The sequence below is a fragment of the Papaver somniferum genome, chromosome 3 (genome assembly GCF_003573695.1).
Source record: "Papaver somniferum cultivar HN1 chromosome 3, ASM357369v1, whole genome shotgun sequence".
Classification (NCBI taxonomy): Eukaryota; Viridiplantae; Streptophyta; class Magnoliopsida; order Ranunculales; family Papaveraceae; genus Papaver; species Papaver somniferum.
This window is the reverse complement of record NC_039360.1, coordinates 223,268,521-223,288,328: the sequence shown is the minus strand read 5'-3', so window position 1 is coordinate 223,288,328 and position 19,808 is coordinate 223,268,521. Positions and strand designations below refer to the sequence as shown.

The window sequence follows — 19,808 nt, the reverse complement described above, 5'->3', positions numbered from 1 at the left end:
TGAGCATGGTCTGGATTGGGCCTGCCACATCTAATCCCAATACATAACGGATTTTAAATTTTGCATCCACATTCAATCCAACATCCAATAATTTTTTTATCTAATGAATGCAAAGATGGATAGATTGCATATGGATCATCCGATGTACTTTTTCCTTATGGTCAAACTTTAAAAAAACTAACAAAACAAAACTAACTTGAATTTTTCTCTAACATCAAATTCCTAAATATTAAAAATCTTACAAGTTTATAAAAATCTTACAAGTTTTCATAATTTAAGGGGTATGAATGTCCAACGAATTTCTATGATCATGAGTTGGGCCTATGTTCAAATTTACCTAATAAAGGTGTTTGTAAACCCGTGAGAGTACCCATGGGTCGGACCAATGGTCCATTTTTTCAATCTGGTTTTGTATATCATCTTCTGTCTCTCTCCGAAATCTCTTTTCGAAATCCTACTAAACAAAACGAAAGAGGCAAAGAACAGAAAAAAAAAACCTCACCACCAAAATCTCTCTCCTTCGATTTCTAGGGTTTTCTTTGCCCTAATTCCATCATCTCTTATGATAGTCTTCATCAACACTATATCTCATTAGATTCAACTATATTATTCATTCTCTGATCTTCAGAGAAGCTTTTCCTTTCTTTCTAGGGTTTTTTTTTTGGGAAAAAATTTGAATTGTATTAGTTCTGCTTTTTAGAGTTTTTGGTCGGATCCTCGATCTTTTTTTTTTTTTTTTTGGTTTTTTATTTGTAAAGAAGAAATGGAACAACAAAGATTAAAGCAGCAGCAACAACTGCAACAACAAGCTCTAATGCAACAAGCAGCTTTAATGCAACGACAACAGCAACAGATGTATCATCCTGGTGTTATTGCTGCTGTTATGTCTCAGGTTGGTGATTTTTTTTTGATTTTGTTTTTCTTTTGAATTTAATGCGACCATGAACATGTGACACTATATTCTTGTCGGATATTAATTTACAATTAAGAGAACAGTATGACATTGATTGGTTTAGAATGTTTATAAATTAGGAAAATTGTGACACCAAACCATCAATCAAAGTAGTGAACCCAGGTCGTAAGTTGAAAACCTAAGTTAAAAACATAGAAAACAATCTAGTATACTACAGTAATAGTAGCAGTGAAACCAAGCAGCATGAGAAAACATGAAAGTTTATGTTTTTTTGTGTGGTGTTGATAACTTGTGTGAACCTAGGTTTTATCACTTGTTCACTATTGTTTCGCCCTTTCTTTTCTGGCAAAGAAAGGTGTAGTATTTAATTGGAAAAGGAAAACTGTTAGAAGAGAATTAGGCTTTCCCTTCTGTGTATCGTTGTTAGCTCCGTGAAAATCTTTCACCTCTGATTTACTCTGCAACGGTGCAACTATTTTCATATGTATGTTCTTCAAGATCAAGATGTATGTCATGTAGCTACTTGAAATTTCACATTTGTTATCAATGGGAAGAAAATGGGCACTTTTAGGGGATCAGTGTTCACCATTGTGTGTCAATTGTGTACAGTTTGTTTGTTTGTCATGGAACTATTTAAAGACTACCATAGAAGTAGTTTCTTCAGTCAAAACTTATCAAAACAAATCTTATCAAGTTCAACTGTTTCAACAAATATATATGCGGGCATACTAGTGGAACTGGTCTACGGTATCTTACCTGACCAATAATATTAACATCAGACTCCTCATCTGTGATTTATCTAAAGAGATCTTCTATAACTTTTTTACCTTTGTATGTTCATCAAGTTGTATGTCATGGTATTGCTCAAGTTTTAAATTTGGATACTAGGGATTTTTTTTTTTGCACCTTTGGCTTGATCAAGTGTGTCTTACAAACTTGATTCTTAATTCATACTAAGACTTCTCTTTTTCATTGTACTACATTTTGCAGATGGAACCAGTTCCAAGTGGAAATCTTCCTCCTGGATTTGATGCAGCTTCTTGTCGCAGTGTGTAAGTTATATGTCAATATAGTTTTTCTTAAATTTGGTTTTTTCTTTTTACGATTATTATATTTTGGAGGAACCTTCTGTGAACTAGTTTATCCTACCATCATCAGTTGCATCATTGGTTATTGGTTTTTATGTTTGGTATTCAAGGCCTTGAAAATTTGACTTGTAGTTGTTGTAAGTTTGAGTTAGCTATGCTCTTTCAAGACATGCACCTGAGTACTTTCTTGATTCTTCTTGTTTTGTGATTCAGATACGTGGGCAATATACATGTCAACGTCACCGAGAGCCTACTCGCTGAGGTTTTTCAGAGTACAGGCCCTCTTGAAGGGTGCAAACTTATAAGAAAAGATAAGGTGTGTTATCTGGAAATCATCTGTAGGCCCTCGTGATTAGCTTTTCTTTCTGATATTGCTGAAAAAGGCCCATGCGGTTTTTGTTTCAAGCTTCATCCTGCTGATCCATTTTTCACCCCTTCATTATTTTTAAATTGCTCTATGATATGTTCTGCAGTCATCATTTGGCTTTGTTGATTACCACGATAGGAGGTCTGCAGCTCTAGCAATAATGACATTGCATGGGAGGCAGCTGTAAGTTGGCGTCCTGTTTTATATTTATCACGCAACACCCATATGCTCAATTTCGTAACTTAAGATTGCTGCTATTATGTGTAGCTTTCTTTTAACTCCTTGGTACTTTATCTCATCTGCAGTTATGGTCAGGCTATTAAAGTAAACTGGGCATATGCTAGCGGCCAGAGAGAGGATACTTCAGGGCACTTCAACATCTTTGTAGGCGATTTGAGTCCCGAGGTTACTGATGCGACTCTATTTGCCTGTTTCTCAGTCTTCCCCAGCTGCTCGTAAGTTGTAATCCAGTTATTTTCTTGTCCGTTGATTTATTCTTTAACTGCTTGAGGATTGATGTATTGGTGAAATTGATTTCAGGGATGCAAGAGTTATGTGGGACCACAAAACCGGGCGATCTAGAGGATTTGGTTTCGTTTCTTTCCGCAGCCAACAGGTACTATTCTTTTTGCAATGACTTTTTAAGATTGATATTCACTTGAAGAACCTGGACTGAGCTAGCAAAGATTTGTTAACCCTCTCTTATTGTATTTGATTATCTACAGGAAGCCCAGAGCGCGATAAATGACTTAACTGGTGAGACCTTTTTCCCCCTCTAATTTCTGGTATATCATTTGTGGGTATATAATATATTGTATCTAATTTCCGACCGCGTCTTTCTAGGTAAATGGCTCGGGAATAGGCAAATTAGATGCAACTGGGCAGCTAAAGGAGCTACTTATAACGAAGAGAAACAGAGTAATGAAAACCAGAATATGGTCGTACTTACAAATGGATCCTCAGGTATCTTGAATTTCTCTAAATATTATTAGATTTGGGTTACTTACAAATCTGCCAAGTGCAGAAGTGCTGCATGATCTTCAGTGTTTAGACTAGTCTAGTTGGTTTAACTTTCCTTTTAATCTCACTTGTTCTGCAGATGGAGGTCAAGAAAATGCAAATGAAGAGGCTCCTGAAAACAACCCAGCATTTACTACTGTGTATGTAGGCAACCTAGCTCATGAGGTAATGAAACAAGGAAATTTTAACAAAAGTGTTGAGACAATGCATTCACCTTTTTAAAACGAAGACAGTTTTGCTGACTCACGTTTTGGTCATGGATATGTTACAGGTTACACAACCTGAACTTCATCGTCAGTTTCATATCCTCGGGGTTGGGGTTATTGAGGAAGTACGCATCCAGAGAGACAAAGGGTTTGGGTTCATTAGGTTCAATACCCATGAAGAAGCAGCCATGGCTATTCAGATGGCCAATGGGAGGATAGTCTGTGGAAAATCTATGAAGGTATTTCTGCACTCCTCTTTATTATTGATATTGTTCATCTCTTAGTTATTGCTATTCTTCATCATGGTATGATCTCTTCTATAGTAACTAATCTAGGAATTTAAGTAATATTATAAGACTAAGGGACAGAAAAACATATTCATTTTGGTTCCCTCCCTCCCACACCTCATTATCGGATGGTTACCAAAAATCTACTCTTGGCACATTTCTTGGATCCTTACTGAGTATTGAGTGGAATACTGTTGGTAACAATGATATCATGTACTTGTATATGGGTTGAGAGACAAAATATTAGAATGTGTACTCAGATAAAGCTGAGTTACCTTCTTTGAAAACTTGAGAAAATATGATTGAGTATTTAGTTGGGAACTGGGGCAAAAACTTGTTTCTTCAAATGAGTAACTTCTCACTGGAACAATCACCGACTTGTTTCATACTTTTAAATGACTAATTTTGTGCTTGTAGTGCTCGTGGGGTAACAAGCCAACTCCTCCAGGGACTGCTTCAAATCCTCTGCCTCCTCCTGTCACCCCTTACCAAATAGTTCAAACTCCGGGTATGAATCAGGGTTATTCAGCAGCAGATTTGTTGGCCTACCAACGCCAACTTGCCATGAGCCAGGCTGCTGGCTCTGGTTTATCTGGACAAGCTCTTGTACAAATGGCTGGCCAGCAGAATCTAGCTGCCCAGGCTTCCATGGGTTTAAACTCTGTTGGGTCTCAGGCAATGTATGATGGATACGCCAACAACTCATCTGCCCAACAGATGATGTACTATCAGTAAGGTCAAAGAGGGTCATGTCAGGTCCTTCACATTTTGCCGGCATGTTGACATTAGATTTTGGGTCTTGTTATTTCTCTTTTCTCAGTTAGTTTATTTATCTTTGTTAGATTTTGCTAGATATGGCTGGGTTGTAACTGATGAAAAATTCTTTTTTTTTTTTTTTTTTTTTTTTTTTTTTTTTTTTTTCCTTTTCTTACTTTGGGTGTTTTTTTGTTGCTTTTCTTATTTTCCTTGGAAGTTTTTAAAAGGTTTAAGTGCTGTAATATGTCATTATTATATACGAGTGGAAGTCTCTCTCTGTGCTCTTATTATTTCCTCTGGGCTTTTGCTTCTGAAGCCGCCTTAGACGTCTCTTACATTTCCCAACTGCCTTGTAATCTTACTGCACCATCTTTTCTTTCATCCTCTTTATATATCGAGTAGATTATTTTTTTCATTACCGGCTCTTACTATTTACTGCCATGTTAGATTTATCTACTAAAGTTTTTGAGAAATACAAGCCGGTGGATTACGATACCAATCCAATTCTGCGAAGTGCTTTAGTGTATTGATTTTACCTGATAGTTCTCCAAGTCATTTGTACTAACAGGACATTTTAGTATGGGTCATGTTAACTTGTATACCCGTATACATGTTAAGGTTCATTAAAATAACAATTCTTTGCATTGGAAACAAGATTTGTTTCTTTTATTGCAATGAAAACAACATTTCTTTGCATTGGGAACAGGGTTTGTTGTTTTTAGTGCAAGAATAACCAATTTCTAGTAGAATAAGACAAAAAAACACAATTTCCAATATCCTAAAATAATTCTTTATTAAACCTTAACATGTATACGGGTATCCAAGTTAACAAAAACTTTTTAATATTAGTTTAAATTAATATTTCATTTTAACGTTCTCAATGATCTGGGATTAGTTAAGCTGACTTATGTGGAATGCTAAATACAAATGTTTCAGTTAATTCTGTTAATTCACAGGTGTTTTGTTGAAGTTGACGAAGAACTGTGGCTGCTGCTACTGCTGCTTGTTAGTACTTTTGGTGCCTCAGGCCTTTCATTTCCTAGTCCTCCAATGTATTTTGTTGCTATTCATGTTTATGATCAAAGACAACTATGCTGGGGGTTTATTGGTCACTGTCATGTTTTCTTTAAAGATTAGAAGTTTGAATAAAATTTATCAGACTCTAAATTTGCATCGCTAAATTGGAGGAACCTGGAAAATAATTAGGGATCCCTAGTTACAGGACAAAAAAAGATCATGAAATAGTAATGGGTGAATAACCCTTATCCTAACTTTTATAAATGGCTAAACTGTCCTCAAATGATTAATGTTAATAATTAGTTAAATTAAGTTAATTAATGTGGTTAGATTAAAATAAGATTTTAGAATTAAAATGTGGAAAAATAGGGTATATGGAAAGTCCTTAATGAATTGATACCATCATTGACTATTCAAACCTACAACTTTTTCAGGTGATGAAAAATCGTCATGGTAATATGATAAATCCTGACGATTTTTTCATGTTATGAAAAATCGTCATGATACGACTCTAATAAGGATCGTCACCCAAATTTTTTATATATAAACGACTAAAATTTCAAATGACGATCTCTATCATAATTGCTAACGACCCTCAAGTTAGAAATGATGACTCGTTTACTTAAGACCAATTCAAAACATAATCGTTAAGCTTCCTGGAGTAATGAATAAGTCAATAAGGCCACATGAATTAGTTCCTAAGGCCACAATCGTTAAGCTTCCTAAAGTAATGAATGAGTTAGTAAGGCCACAATCGTTGAGCTTCCTAGACCAATTCAAAACACAATCCTTTGGTAACGACACTCAAGTTAGCAACGGTGGAGCCAAATTTTCTTTTTAGGAATACTTCCTAGAGTAAGTTTACGACCCTTTTAATTTTTGTAACAGAGAGGCTGTTTGTTTTCCACATAGAGTCGTTAACTTTTAAAAAAGGGTCGTTCGCAAAGGATCGTCATATGTTTCATATTACGGTAACGATTCTAATCCAGGGCGAAAAAAATGAAAAGTCAGAATTTGGGTCGTTATCTCCCTCCTCATATACCCTAACGATTTTTCATAGTTTCTACATGCATATAAAAAATCGTTAGGCTTCAAGATTTTCGGGTTGACGATCCTTTAACTGTAACTGATTTTTTTTCTTCGTGTCGTTAATGGAAGAGAAGATGGAAATGAAATGGAGGAGAGGAAACTCCGATTTTTTTGTTAAATGATGGAAATGAAATGGGCGCTTAGGGTTAAGGGTGAACATAATTTTAAGTTTTATTATAAATTAAGAACAAAATAGTATTTTCACTACATTTTGGAACCCCCTTAAAATAAATGGAGTGGGTATAAATTTGGTGAGGCTACCAATCATTTATCGGGGCCCCAATTAAGCCTTGTAAACTTGAACCCAAAAAAAAAAGAAGATTTTTTTAGCCCCAAATATCAAAAATCCCGGTTCCGCCACATGCTCCATGTGTTACATTTCCGCAACACAATGTCCATCATATCCTATGACCCAAACCAGTTCACCCCTTCATCAGAGAGAATGGATATCACATCCTTTCTCTCGTCTTCTTCATCTTCTCCTCTTTCAACTCTTCAGAATCTCAAAAGAAGGAAAGCATTTAGGGTTTGTTCTCTTCAACAGAATCATTCACCCACTCCAAATTCACCTCAAAAGGTAACACCTTTTCCTTCCTTGTTTTTCTTTTTCCTTTTTTTTTTTGTTAATTTTTAGTTCAGTTCAATTCTCTTTCTTATAGTAGAATTAAATCCGAAATTTTGAAACGAAACACAAAACCCAGACTCAAATTTCCATAAATTGGTAAACAGGACATTATTTAAGAAAAAAAAATTCTTCTCTTTTCTCATTTCTGAGGATAAGCAGATTTAGTCCCAGATCCTCTGCAACTTGGGTTTCGCTGTTTATGGGAGGAGATTAGATTCATTGGCCCTTTCTCCCTTGGGAGTTTGGTGTTCTAGTTGAGTTAAGTTCATTTGCATATATTGTTTGAGTGAATTGCACATTCTACATGGAAGTATTAATATGTACTTTCTTTTGAACTGAACAGATAAATTTTCCTTGGCGTCAAAAAAGAAGTGAGGGTGAATTTGATAATGTTGTTGATTTTGCATCGGTAGTTCACATTTTGGGTAAGAAAAGAAGGCCTGATCTAGCTAAGAAACTGCTCGTCGAAATAGAATCTGAAGGTTATGTACCTAGTTGTGCTACTTTGTCAGCTCTGATGCTGTGTTATGTAGATAATGGACTTGTATCACATGCCCAGGCTGTATGGGAAGAGATTATAAATAGTTCGTTCGTGCCAAGTATCGAAGCAATCTCTGGTTTAATTGATGCATATGGAAATTTGGGTTGTTATGACGAGGTGTTTAGGATACTGCGTGATGTGACTCTGAGGAACTTCAATTCATCTTCTCAGGTTTACTCGTTGGCTATCTCTTGTTTTGGTAAACGAGGGCAGCTAGAAATGATGGAAACTGTGATGAATGAAATGGTTTTGGATGGTTTTAGAATGAATTCTGTCACAGGAAATGCCATCATTAAATATTATGCGGAGTATGGTTCTTTGGTGGAGATGGAAACTGCCTATGGTAGGGTTAAAAGATCTAGGATTCTTTTGGAGAGAGAAGGAATTAGAGCAATGGCTTCTGCGTATATAAAGGACAAGAAGTTTTATAAGTTGGGGGAGTTTTTACGGGATGTTGGTCTTGGTAGGAGGAACGTAGGAAATCTTCTGTGGAATCTCCTTTTGTTGTCTTATGCTGGTAACTTTAAAATGAAAAGTTTGCAGAGGGAATTCTTGAGTATGTTAGAAGCTGGCTTTTCTCCTGATCTTAATACATTTAATATACGGGCGATGGCTTTTTCGAGAATGTCTTTATTTTGGGATCTCCATTTAAGCCTCGAACATATGAAACATGAAAAAATCGTTCCGGATATTGTGACTTATGGGTGTGTGGTTGATGCATTCTTGGAGAGAAAACTCGCAAGAAACTTGGATTTTGCTTTAAGCAAAATGGATCTTGATTCCTCTCCATTTGTTTCAACTGATCCTTTAGTATTTGAGGTTTTCGGGAAAGGTGATTTTCATTCAAGTTCAGAGATACTTTTAGAATCTAAATGGAAGGAGAAATGGACTTACAGGAAGCTAGTAGCAATCTATGTCAAGAAAAAGTACCGTAGTAACCAAATCTTTTGGAATTATTGAGAGGTGTTATGTCGGTTCATAGTTTTCGAATCTGGTCCAGTTATCATCAGGTATTCGAGAATTTATATTACAGACTGTTATGAAATTGTTTTTCTGGCACATCTTTTGCAACATGTTCAATGTATTGAGTGGTAAGCGGTAACACTTGATTCATGTTTTTTTTTTTTCATTTGCAGAAAATGGTTACATGAGAAAATGGCTTTTGATCAGAATCTATAGCTGGGAAAAGCGAACCACTGTAAGTTTACTTTCTCCAAAGCAAATTGGTGACATATGCATTCAGTAATCGAGCGTTTGTCTTGTCTCATGAAAGCCTATCTGTTCTTTCTGCAAAGTATCTCAATATTTCACTTTCTTACTTTATAACACAAACTTAGTACTGTACCCCAAGCACTTGTTCCTTCTCAAATACCTGATGATAACTCGACCAGACTGGGAAAACAGTTCTATATATATACATGTTTTGGAGCTGAATTCACCTCCTTGCCTTCATATCCTATATCTAGTATGAAAGAAAGGCTGCAAGACCTTAGTTTTATTTACGCTTCTGACCCTGTAAATGCAAAAACAATATTTAGCACTCTGGCCTTCTTAATAATATAACATCGTCAAGTATTGGTTAAAGTGTTTGTAGATTTCATACTTGACTGCTTTTCTGGTAAAGATGAGTTGCTTATCGAGCTATCAAATCCTGATGATACTAAGTGAGGGTCGCTCATCACTTCCTGCATAAGTTTTTATTGGAGTTGTTAGTATATCATAGCACAACTGGTAAGGTTCCTCTAATACTAGTACTCGATTAAACATTCTGAACTCACCTGGTTCGTGGCAATATAACTGTTGTTCGGTGAAGCATTTGCACTTCCCGGGATCATGTTTGGCATGCAGTCATCAGCAAGCGATCGCAATCTTTCAAGCTCTGGTAAAATCACCTTTGCAAGATCAGGCCTGTCTTTCCTCCTCAACTCTGCACACTTTATCGCTAGGTTAGCATAAGATAAGGCCTCTTCCATAGGCCAATCAGTCACGGCTGGGTCCAGCATATCAGCAAATGTTTCCTTCTCTATAGACTGTTCTACACGATGTGTCAGACCCATTGGTGGTTTGGCGGTGATTATTTGTAAAAGCATGATACCGAGGGAGTAAATATCTGATTTTATACCAAGCATTCCCGTTTGTTGATATTCAGGATCGATATAACAAAAAGTCCCCGCCGTCGATGTTATTCGGTATTGTGTAACACAATCATTCACAGAAGGAGGGACAAGTCTAGCCAGGCCAACATCAGCAATCTTGCTAACATAGTTGCGATCCAGTAAAATGTTGCCAGGTTTTAGGTCTCGGTGCACTATTGGCTCCGGTTTTGTCTGGTGTAGGAAAAGCAATCCAGTAGCAATATCTGCAGAAATTCGAAATCTCAATTGCCAAGAGAGAGGTGGTCTATTTCCTTTTCTGAAGAGACAATCATCTAAACTCCCGTTAGCCATATATTCATAGACTAGACAACCATACTCTGGGCAGGCTCCCAAGAGGAGAACCATGTTAGGATGCCGGATGCAGCTTAAAACTTCAACCTGCATTGGAATATTGGAGTTTCAGTTATCTCTTCTAACTTACTAAAACCTTTGTAACTACTTCAATTTTCGAATTTGTGATCTTAGCAAAGAAGTTTTTGAGAGCCATACCTCCTGCTGAAACTGTGATCTTCCCTGAGCTGCATCTGGTCGAAGTATTTTAATGGCAACCTGTGTGTGATCGAGATGACCTCTAAAGACAGGTCCATAACCTCCTTCTCCAATCTTTCGAGCTTCATTAAAATGGTCTGTTGCTACCTCAATCTCCTCAATTGTGTACTTCCTGTACCTGATATCAGATTTTGAAAAAGTTTCAAACATTTTCTTCTTTTCCTGAGCTTCTTCTAGTACTTTCATCTCTGCACTAACTCTCTTACGTGCCTCCAACTCTGCAACCCTTTGAGATGCTTGAGCAGCCTCCATTGCTGCCTTGCACTTTGCTTTCTCTCTCTCTGCAAGCACTCTCGCTGCTTCTTCAGCACGCCGTGCATCCTCCAGCCGCTGTTGTTCTTCCATTTTCCAGCGGTGAAGCTCTGTTGCCTTTATAGTGAAAATCCCACCTGAGTTGGTCTATATGATAAATTAACGAACTCAAGAAGCAAAAGAAAACTACCTTCTGTTGTGCAGTGAGCGCTTCTTTGCAGGCTGTGCTGTACATCTCCATTGTTTGCTTTAGCTCTAGCTTTAGTCTCCTCATCTCATCATCCACATCATCCTGCAAGCTCAACAATATTAAAGGTAAATGGACTGTTCAGAAGGTTTGAAACATCATGTTTATGGGATTTAAGTTATTGAGCAATCATCTCAGCTTTCTGCTGTGCTTAAAACAAACTTTTCTTACATTATTTGCTGACCTATGTGAAAACCCACTCTCCTGCGAAGCCATCGAGAACCCGATTGACTTGCGTGCTGATTGCATCGAGTCAAAACTATAACCGTCATAACTTGGTGTACCCGAGCTGGTGGAATATCTTGAGTTTCGATCAGTATCCAGATGGTCGTAGAAAGAAGGGAACATTTGGTCTGTGCTTGGTCTACCAGAAGAGCTCACAAACGATATATCTGTTTCTGGTAATGAGAAATCAGTGTACACTTTTCCATTCATACCCCCCCCTCTCGCGAAAGGTGACCTATATTACAAATAAAAACATCTCAGTCTTTTCACAAATTGGAAGTCAACAATGCACATTAAGCATGACCCATCTAACTAGTTTGTCCCAAAAACAAAGACGAGAAGAGAAGGAGAAAGTTCAGTCTATCGTGGCTTACTTGATGGAGTCCAGGTTTTCAAGCACTTTACGAGTCTCTGGTTTTGTGTCTGTGGATAGTGATATTTAATAATTTTAGAATTTACAACACGAGATATTACGAGTAAGATAAGTAAGATCACATGTGTCATGTCTTAGTTTACTTTTTCAGAGTTTTCTTACCTCTTGTGCTAGTATCTCTTGAGAGTGGTGGTTCATGGTCCGGTATTTTGGTCATGAATGGGGGTAGGGCAGGGGCTGGCCGTGAGGCAGACCGTAAGGATGACATCTTCCCTTTGGAGATAATATACACAGTACAGAAATCTGGTGCTCCCTTGGACACACCGTTTGCAACATCTGTGTTTCTGAACCTCCTGTGAACAAATTGTTTATTGTTATTAGATCTAAAATATTAAGATTTATCAATAGTACTTCCCTCATTTTTTTCCTTCTAATTTTGTTTGATTGCTCATCCTATCTAATACAATCTTGTGCAAATTTGTATTCGGACTGTCCATGTAGAATAAAGAACTTAGCAGGAGTAGTTACTTGAAAAACCCGCCCTTCGAGGAAGCACCAACGACTAAATTTGCAATTGAAGAGTGGGCAACAAACTCTGTTATTGCTTTTGCTATATCTGTGGCTTCCAGTGTTATATCTTGGCATTGTATCTGAGACAAAGCATTAGCAATATCAGGTTAGAACTCGAGGTTTCCTTTTTTTCTCGTTTGCTTTTGAAATGCAGTTTGTCAGATAGATGTAGAACAAAGATAAGTGAGTACCCACATCTTTTCGTGAACAAAAGACACGGAAGGGAAGGAAAACATCGTTGCTGTCGAGCGCTCTTCTGGACGATATTTTTACTTCGGTGCCGTCCGACATAGTGGTACGACCTTCCGCTGCATTCCTCGAACAATATAACAAAAAAAATATGATTATTTATCAAAGACAACAATTTCTTACATAGGAGGGACATCGCCATCAATTTGATACATGAGGTTACATAGTGATCTCTAGGGCCAACATAGGGATGCATCAAGTGCTAAAATTTGGTGACTAGAACATGCTAATAGATAACCAGTACGTAGTATGATGTTACGTAGGCAGTCTGTATTTGTAATACCATGTCAGATGCGCGTATACGATCTTGTACTAAAATCAAACAGATCACATTGTACAAGGAGCACAACCCATGTATGTATATGCAGATAGGTTTTCTGAAGAATTCAGTTTTTAGGTTCCGTATTGGTTTGAGAAGATTTAGTGTTCAATGGTGCAAAATGCATGGTTCGATGATGTGAGATGAAAAAGGTAAAGAGTAAGAGAAAGATGAATGTACCTTGTGTAGAACGAGAAGATGGTGGTTTGGGATTGACATGAATTAAGAAAATCGATTGACCCTTTGTAACAAGATGATCTGCAGCCCATTTGAGAGCTTGTTGGCTTGATTTATCTCTGTCTACAGCTACTGCCACAGACCCATTTCCTGCACCATCCTTCTTGTCACTGCTCTTTGATAACCACATTTCTTTTCTTCTTTGTTTCTCCGTCGTTTTGGATTGAAAAAATTATGTTGTTTTCTGCCTACAGATTCAAACTTTCTTGTTTATCTTCAGAGATGAAATTCAGAAAACAAACAGAAGGGAAAGAAACACTCTCTTTCTCAAACTTGTTTTTACAAAAGGACTCCATTATTTGAGGACAGTTTTTCTATTTTGACCATTGACTTCTGTCCTACTATTTTTGGGGAAAATGATTACTTGCTATTATTTGGGCAATGAAAGCTTTTTTTCTGTAACCCCTTGAATGTCTTTGCAAAGACGCACTTTCTTTTCACCGTGCAGATCATCAGACTAAACAATCGTCTTTCCTGAGAACTTCAAAGCATCTAGGACTTCTTAATGACTTTTAAGACTCAAAATGGTTGTTTGCATCTGGCTCGCGATTTGGATCAGAGAGTCGACTCTTGGCTCAATGGAGTAAGGTGTTAGACAGTTTTTTATTTTTATTTTAATCGGATCTGACTTGCGACTCAGAATCGATCCCTAATTCAGCCTCACTGAGTTAGGTAACAAAATGCCAATGATTCGCGTATTAATGAGTCGGGCTTGATCTGACTCAAAAAAAACAAATATATTGAGTCAGATTCAGATAAACCGGGTGATTTAAGTCGGATCATCTTCACAACTTTCACAACTTTCACATCCACCAAAAACGTCAAAAAAGAGAGAGTGGGTTTACAGCTGAGATCCTCACATTTTTCTGGAAGGAAATTACGATAGTGATGGCTGTATCTAATGGATAAAAATGGACAGTCAATACTCCACGAATGAGATCTATTCTCGGTGATACAACTTACAAGAAAGGGCAGAAGACTAGGTGAAAGGAAGGTGGTGCTCTGGCCCAGACGAGATGAAGAGCTGTTGCAATCAGTGGAGATGGACTTTTCTATAAGGAAGTGCTAGCTATAGCCTAGTGTGACGAGGGTAGTACTGATGATTGGCTGCAATCGGTGGAGGAATTTACGCTGTAGCCGAGAAGGTCAGAGAACAAGAGCGGCACTGGTGGCGCCGTACGTATATGAATGGAGTAGTCTGAACTGGGGTTAGTTCATAGTGCAGCAACGAAGATGAAGAGTCCGTATGTCATCCGGAGTTGGGAGAACGGATGGAAAGAACCGCTAGTCTGTTGTGGTATTTGCTCGATTCTGGTAAGGAGTTAGGGAGATGGATTCTGTGTGTTTTGCATCAGACGGTGTAAATTGAGTTGGCGTTCATGGTCGAGACAAGGAAGCTGCGGTTGAGTTGGGTTTGCTGTGGCCAGAAGAAAGGGGTAACAGATCGGTCAGACTTGGTGGTGACTAAATAGAAGATGGGGTAAGTTGTTTGTTCATTTAGCTCCCACTATGGAATCAACAAACCTACAAATTTGTTGGTTTGTTGAGTGAGGTCAGAGAACAAACGCGCGGTCAATCTGCCCACTACAACTTTTACTAACATCATAACTTCTTCCAACTTTTAAATACTACCTCTGTTCCATTTTACTTGATGTTGTAGAGTTTTTCACGCAGATTAAGAAACATCAGAGAGAGTTAAAAATTTTCAATTCTACCCACATTAATGCCTTTTAAAAAAAATTAAATAACCTACTTTTTAGTTTCTAGATTTTAGGGAAAGTTACCAATCCTTGTAATGTACTTGGTCTGTACCAAATTTTTATGAAACCTATTATAGAGGCTCCAAGAAAAGAGTTTTGAGGGCTCCTAAGGATTCAAATATCCTATAATGAAGATAAGGGCACCTAATTCATAAGAAAAATACTAAAATACCTTTACCCTATTAAATATTGAAACCTAAGACTAATTTGTTTTCATTCCTCTCCTTTTAACTCTTCCATTTTCTTCTTCCCCATCGCCTCCATCGCATATTTCTTCGATTAATCATCAATTCTCAAAATAATTCATTATCGGTTAACACCACTTAATCCACCCGCAATGACTTTAATTAGGTAAAAGTAAAAAAAAAAACCATCTTATTTCATTAGTTTTTATGCATGGATAGGTCGGAATCGATAGAATTAGGTTTTTGAAAAAACAGTTTCAGAACTGTCTACGGTTGGGTTTCCCATCCGTACGCTCTGTCTACGGTTGGGAAAGCAAACCGTAGACAATGCGTACGGTTTGGAAACCCAACCGTAGGTCATCTAGGTGTGGAGTTAAGAACTCCAAACCGTATATTCTGGGTTCAAAAATCCTGCGGTTTAAAAAAAATCATACTTCCATAACGTAACTTGTACGTACGGTTGGGAAGTATGAATTTTCCATAACGTAACTTGTACGTACGGTTGGGAAGTATGAATTTTCCCAACTGTAGGTTAGCTTATAGTTCGAATTTGGGGGTTTTCAAAAGCAAAAATAAATGATGGGTTTTCTTAGTTTTTTCTTTTTGTGATCGTCTTCTTCATCGCGACGGAGAATAAGAAGAGAGAAAGAAGAATAATAAGGTATTTTTATGATCCTCATCTTCGTCATGATTTATGAATGAAAAGAGAAGGAGAAGGTAAATAAATTTAGTTTTTTGTATACGATCATCATATTCATCATGATGAAATTATAATTATCATCTTCATCATGATTTATGAATGAAAGAGAAGGAGAAGGTAATAAATTTAAATTTATAACTCATGGAGGGTAATTTAGCCACTACAAAAAATAGTTGGATATGGGATTTTGTTGATCACTATTTCATAACCCGATTTTATCATCTTGTGAGCCCTCAAAACCCAATGTTTAGAGCCCATATAATAGGTTTCTTTTATAGGGGCTCCAAGAAACCTATTATAGGGGCTCCAAGAAAAGAGTTTTGAGGGCTTCTAAGGATTCCAAAGTGTATATTCTCTATGAGAAATATTTAAAAATTGGAGTAATTATTTATGTGTTGATTCCAAAGCAAGGGTAAATCAGAGAGAATTTGGGGAAAATACTAAAACTCTCATCTATTTTGGAACAAAAAATAAACCCTAAAACATCAAGTAAAGTGGAGCGGAGAGAATACTAAAGAAACATTATTATATTTATATCTTCTTGACTTTATTATATTATATTCACAACTTTTAACTTTATCATATTTAATTAAAATTTTAATTATACTCCCTCCGTTTTAGGAAAAGTGATACTTTCACTTTTCCAATTTGGCCTATTTTTATGCAAAAATGAAAATGTGAAAGTATCTCTTTTCCTAAAACGGAGGTAGTATTATATTAGGTGATGGATCCCATTTTATTAAATTTGGTCATTTTGAATGAGCTTCTTTAGTGGAAAAACACGTTTGGCCATCCACGTGGCTCAACAAAAGAAAGCTCGCTGACCAACAAAAAATTTGTTAAATTACCACATGCTTCTGCTTTTGTTAATTACCATAGGAACTGCTCTAACATTTAGTTTCGTATAATTTTCTCGTTGATGCAATTTGATGGTGCATGCTTGAATTTATTCTTTTGATGTGATATGCTTAGGGCATACCAGTGATATTTGTGATCCTATGCTTATAATAGGTGATGTCAATAGAACGAAGGATAAACATATATTCGTAATTATGTTTCATTTCAGTAATTGAACAAAAGTAGTGGTGGATACCATAAAACCCTGGTTACCGACTTTCCCATTCGATTTATTTTATTAGTTTAATTTTATTATTTCATTTTCGATCCTAAAAATACAAAAATACTGTGTATGATTAGTTTTATTAGAGATATTGATTGCGGTATTTCCACCGCTCCCTATGGGTTCGACGCGTACTTTTCGTTGTATACATTGTAGACGCCGCGCGATTGCGGTTAATTTATATATAGGTTTCAAACCCTATCAGTAGCTACCCCATATCACCCACAGACTAGTGCTCAGGCAGAGGTCTCCAATAGGGAAGCTAAGCGTATCCTAGAGAAAACAAGTAATCCTAATAGGAAAGACTGGTCGTCGAGGCTTACTGATGCCATATGGGCTTTACCGTACTGCGTTTAAGACCCCAAATGAAATGTTGATCACCTTATCGTCTAGTATTTGGCAAGGAATGTCACTTGCATGTTGAGATAGAGCATAGAGCCTATTGGGCTATTAAGAAATTTAATTTTTCACTCGACAAGGCAGGAGCTTACAGAAAGCTCCAGCTCAATAAGGTGGAAGAGATTCGTAGAGATGCATACGGTAGTACTAAGGAGTATAAGAACAAAATGAAATTTTTTCATGATAAGAATATTTTACGAAAGTCATTTTCTCCGGGTCAAAAATTCTTCTGTATGATACTCTTCTGCATCTATTCCCTGGGAAGTTACGCTCTCGGTGGACCGGTCCTTTTATGGTTCGGATTGTTTTTGCTCATGGAGATGTTGAAATTGAGACATCAGATGTTAGTAGTTCTTCAAAGGTTAACAGTCAGATATTGAATCCCTTTTAAAGACTTCCCCTACATGTGATTTTGAGGAGGTCCCTCTGGAGGGCCATGTTTACCTTGACTGACCATCGAGGTAGTTGTATATTATTTTTGTAGGTTTTTGGTTTTATTTTCTCCTTATTCTTTATAAAAGGATTGTTACGCTTCACCCAGGTGCTATCTTTCTGAATTCTTTGTTTACTGGTTCCTCGTGTTACTTATACTTTAGGTATTGCTCTTTCATTAAAAACATTGAGGACAATGTTAGATTTAAGTTTGGGGGTGTGAGAGAAACTTTTTGTTAGCATTTCGTTGCAATAAATAAGCCCCAAAGCCTAGAATATACTAACCAATCTAAGTGGATGGAAACATCTTGGTTGTAGGAGTTGAGGAACCTAAAAATAGATTTTGTTCATAAAAGTACGCAGCTCAGGTATTAGAAATAACATGGCAGTTTCACCGTATCTCAGAGTCGTCTTATTACTTTCTGTTTTTATTTTTGCAAACTTTTTGTTTCGCTAGTGCTTTAGTGGGGCACCAGCATCGAATTGTTATCGAAGCCGGGACGACGTAGAGTGATTGAGTTACTAAAAAAAATATCAATTAGACTAATTGGAGTATATATATATATGAAAAAAATCTAAAATATAAAAGAAAAACAAAAGATCATTATTTTTATTGTTCAATAAAATCGACCGCTGCGTCCCTTGAATATACCAGCTGAGTTGGTCTAAAATTAGGATTATCAACCACTGGGTCCCTTGTATATACCAGTTGTGTTGATATTAGAGTTCATACTAGTATCCCAATCCAATAGGATTCATCCAGGCAATGATCTTCAGATAGATATGAGAAACACAGTTTACCTTATTCAACATCGCAAACCATCTATTTATATTCCCATCTTCTTAATTTATTCATGTTATTTGTTTGATTCTGGATATATATTTTCATAGTAAGACTATCTGAGTAGAGCTCTGTCACTTATATATGAATTGGATTCGCATCAGGGTACTTTCTCATGTAGTCAATGAGAGTAGTATGCCAACTAAGAAAATTGTTTAGTGTCGTTCAGAGATTCTGCATAGATAAATAGGATTTGGAGTAAAGTTTTTGTGGTTACACCTCTTGTAAACCTTCACGAGACTATAAGTCGGCCACTAGGGCCACCTAGGAGGTTCAAAGGCTTGTTACAAACGCTAAGTGCAATCGCGTTGCCTACGACAGTGAATTAGGATTTTACTTTCTAGAATAGATTTGCTCAAGGACTGTCAAATAATAAGTTTGAGGGTATTTGAATAGACACATTTGTCTGTCTGATTTGTCTCGATTCTATATATTGATAGTGTTCATTTTTGTACTTATTATGGTGTTTTACGTACGAGTGTAGGTATTTTTTGGTAAATAAACATTTTTGGAAAAATCGACTCGAAAAAGTGTTACAGGCACCCGGAGGAAGTGTTATTGGCACCTATACTTTGGTTCAAGGCACCACCAGGACAACTGCTAAAGACACTCATACTCTGGATATGGGGAACCTCTCTTTCTTCTTCTTCGTTCAAAGGCTATTTTGGCAGGAAAATAAATTAACCCTCCTGTGAATTCTTCTTGGATTAAATTTTGGATTATCTTGTTGGTGTAAAACATGATTGCTATGTCCCCTTGATTCGAAAAAATAGGGATAAATCTACGGTTTATATAAAACAAAGGTGCGGAGAAGTTCTCAGTTTCTTTTGCTCTTTTGTTGGAAGATATGTAAGGGGATTAGAGGAGATATATTTTTCAATGATTTGATTCAATCAGATATAAGATTTGGAGTAATAGAGACGCATAAACAAGGTGTAGAAGATAAAAATCCGTGGTTTGGCAGGAAACAAAATAATAGGTTAAACCATTGAGATTCTCGTGATATTTGAAGGGTTGCTGTGTATAAAAGGGTGGTTGGAGTTTCAAAAACGATTGTCGAGAGTTTGGGGTAGTAACAGAGAGGTTAGGAACACTGCAGAGGCTCGGGATATAAATTCAGGAAAAAAAACCCTAACTGCTGCTACGAAAAAGAAGAAGAACGGAAGACGCTTAAGGAAAGTCGCCGACAAAACCGTCACATATTCATTTAAAGTAAACTTTTGTTTATGTGACAGTGACCTTTTATCGTTTTTCACTATAACAGTGACTCGACAACGCTTATAAA

The 19,808-nt window shown here is 36.9% G+C and overlaps 3 protein-coding genes across 6 annotated transcripts; 2 read left to right on the top strand and 1 right to left on the bottom strand.

Annotated features, from left to right (window-relative positions):
- The first annotated feature begins 464 nt into the window (after nucleotides 1-464).
- On the top strand, nucleotides 465-4,927 carry LOC113358778 (oligouridylate-binding protein 1-like). Its single transcript, XM_026602456.1, has 11 exons — nucleotides 465-892; nucleotides 1,904-1,965; nucleotides 2,215-2,317; nucleotides 2,475-2,551; nucleotides 2,674-2,823; nucleotides 2,909-2,984; nucleotides 3,094-3,124; nucleotides 3,212-3,331; nucleotides 3,468-3,553; nucleotides 3,660-3,833; nucleotides 4,299-4,927. Exons 1-11 carry the CDS (start codon nucleotides 764-766, stop codon nucleotides 4,614-4,616), a joined length of 1,326 nt encoding a protein of 441 aa, XP_026458241.1. The 5' UTR covers nucleotides 465-763; the 3' UTR covers nucleotides 4,617-4,927.
- Nucleotides 4,928-7,135: 2,208 nt separating this feature from the next.
- LOC113358776 (pentatricopeptide repeat-containing protein At3g42630-like) lies at nucleotides 7,136-19,355 on the top strand. 3 transcript variants are annotated; one of them, XM_026602455.1, is made up of 4 exons: nucleotides 7,136-7,320; nucleotides 7,712-8,919; nucleotides 9,046-9,107; nucleotides 19,008-19,355. In XM_026602455.1, the coding sequence occupies exons 1-2, from the start codon at nucleotides 7,186-7,188 to the stop codon at nucleotides 8,867-8,869; spliced, it is 1,293 nt and encodes a 430-aa protein (XP_026458240.1). In that variant the 5' UTR covers nucleotides 7,136-7,185; the 3' UTR covers nucleotides 8,870-8,919; nucleotides 9,046-9,107; nucleotides 19,008-19,355. The 3 variants fall into 3 exon arrangements, with proteins under 3 accessions (XP_026458240.1, XP_026458239.1, XP_026458238.1); XM_026602454.1 differs by lacking the exon at nucleotides 19,008-19,355 and adding an exon at nucleotides 12,213-12,412; XM_026602453.1 differs by lacking the exon at nucleotides 19,008-19,355 and having other exon boundaries at nucleotides 9,046-9,343.
- LOC113358775 (U-box domain-containing protein 52-like) lies at nucleotides 8,826-13,526 on the bottom strand. 2 transcript variants are annotated; one of them, XM_026602452.1, is made up of 11 exons: nucleotides 13,030-13,526; nucleotides 12,477-12,597; nucleotides 12,240-12,361; nucleotides 11,874-12,064; nucleotides 11,713-11,761; nucleotides 11,285-11,573; nucleotides 11,057-11,158; nucleotides 10,555-10,983; nucleotides 9,688-10,443; nucleotides 9,513-9,594; nucleotides 8,826-9,422 (listed from the first exon to the last, which is right to left on the bottom strand). In XM_026602452.1, exons 1-11 carry the CDS (start codon nucleotides 13,116-13,118, stop codon nucleotides 9,409-9,411), a joined length of 2,244 nt encoding a protein of 747 aa, XP_026458237.1. In that variant the 5' UTR covers nucleotides 13,119-13,526; the 3' UTR covers nucleotides 8,826-9,408. The 2 variants fall into 2 exon arrangements, with proteins under 2 accessions (XP_026458237.1, XP_026458236.1); XM_026602451.1 differs by having other exon boundaries at nucleotides 12,477-12,589.
- Nucleotides 19,356-19,808: the final 453 nt, after the last annotated feature.